At 37.7% G+C, this 1356-nt stretch overlaps 1 protein-coding gene across 1 annotated transcript in view; it reads right to left on the reverse strand.

Annotated features, from left to right (window-relative positions):
- Positions 1-138: 138 nt before the first annotated feature.
- LOC101855258 (thymidine kinase 2, mitochondrial) overlaps positions 139-1356 on the reverse strand; it is a gene marked incomplete at its 3' end in the record, with an annotated part of 9413 nt that continues 8195 nt past the window's right edge. The window contains 1 exon segment of the mRNA XM_035969950.1: positions 139-210. Within this exon segment, the coding sequence (XP_035825843.1) occupies positions 139-210 (72 nt within the window).

A 1356-nucleotide genomic window follows, 5' to 3' on the forward strand; every position in this document is an offset into this window, starting at 1 on the left:
CCCAACAAAAAAAACCACGAAATAAAAATCCAAACGAACAAACAAACAAACAACAAAAACACACACACAAACAAAAACAAAGCAAAAACAAGAACAAAAACAAAGCAAAAACAAGAACAAACAAACAAGCTCTCACCTTTGAAGCAGATTGTCAATAAAACAATATCGCCCGCTGAAAAGTGATCTCTCCATCAGTCGAACTCGCTCCGTCTGTCAATCATCAGTTTAACAGTACATCAATAAATAGATCAACCAATAGAAAATACGCAGGTATAAAGTACTCAAATAAAAGCGATAGATGAATCAACTTGCTTGAAATGAGATATGTGTATCCTGTAATCTACGCATCTATAGATCAAGCTAAATACAAACACACACACATACACACACACACACACACACACACACACTGCACGCACGTATGCACTCACACAGGTACTTACTCATATACGTACACATGCACTCATGTACGTACACAAATACACACACACACACATACACACACACACACACACACACACACACACACACACACACACACACACACACACACCAGCTGCAGACTGTGGATGAATAGCGTCAAAATGCTTTGCAGACTGTTGGAAAAGTGCATTGACAAAATTCTGTCAGAATCCAACACTAAATATTTATTTTCGGAGTGGTCTTTGATACAAAATGCGCTATGGTGCTAAAAGCGAAGAGCATCATTGCATGATTTATGAAAATTTACCGTCGAAGAAGAAAACTTGCTAAGATATTACTGTTGTTTTGTATCTTCTGAATTGTCTTGACATGAAAGTCAGTCTAGTTGTTAATTTTCTTGTTTTGTGTGATTGCATTTACTAAACTTTTTGTCTTTTGTTTATTAAATGTTCATGAACTATTTGTCTTTGTCCCTCAATTCACTATCAATTTTTTAGAAAAAATCCTATCCGTGTACATATTTATTAACTGCCATAAGACTTATCTATTCATATATTCATTCCTGTATTATTGCATTCATTCATGCATACCCAACACGTGTTTTTCAGTCTTATCAAATTATAAGTGTAATTAGTCGAGAGCGCGTATTCATTTTTACTTTACTTTTATCCGCGTTTATACCCTTTTGGGTGTCGCGAGAAGAAAGAGACGTCTCTCTGTTGCCAGCCGGAGAGCTTGGGTCAGGGGGATGCCGTGGGTGGTTAATGATTCCCTGACTCCATCTCGCCAGGTCTTTCTCGGTCGCCCTCTAGCCTTGTTGCCATCGAATTTTTTTGTGTATGCACTTTGTGCTGGATGGTGTGTTGGTTTTCTTCTTCTTCTTCTTCTTCTTCTTCTTCTTCTTCTTCTTGTTCTTCTTCTTCTCCTCCTCCT

This window comes from Aplysia californica, unplaced genomic scaffold, assembly GCF_000002075.1.
Source record: "Aplysia californica isolate F4 #8 unplaced genomic scaffold, AplCal3.0 scaffold00200, whole genome shotgun sequence".
NCBI lineage: Eukaryota > Metazoa > Mollusca > Gastropoda > Aplysiida > Aplysiidae > Aplysia > Aplysia californica.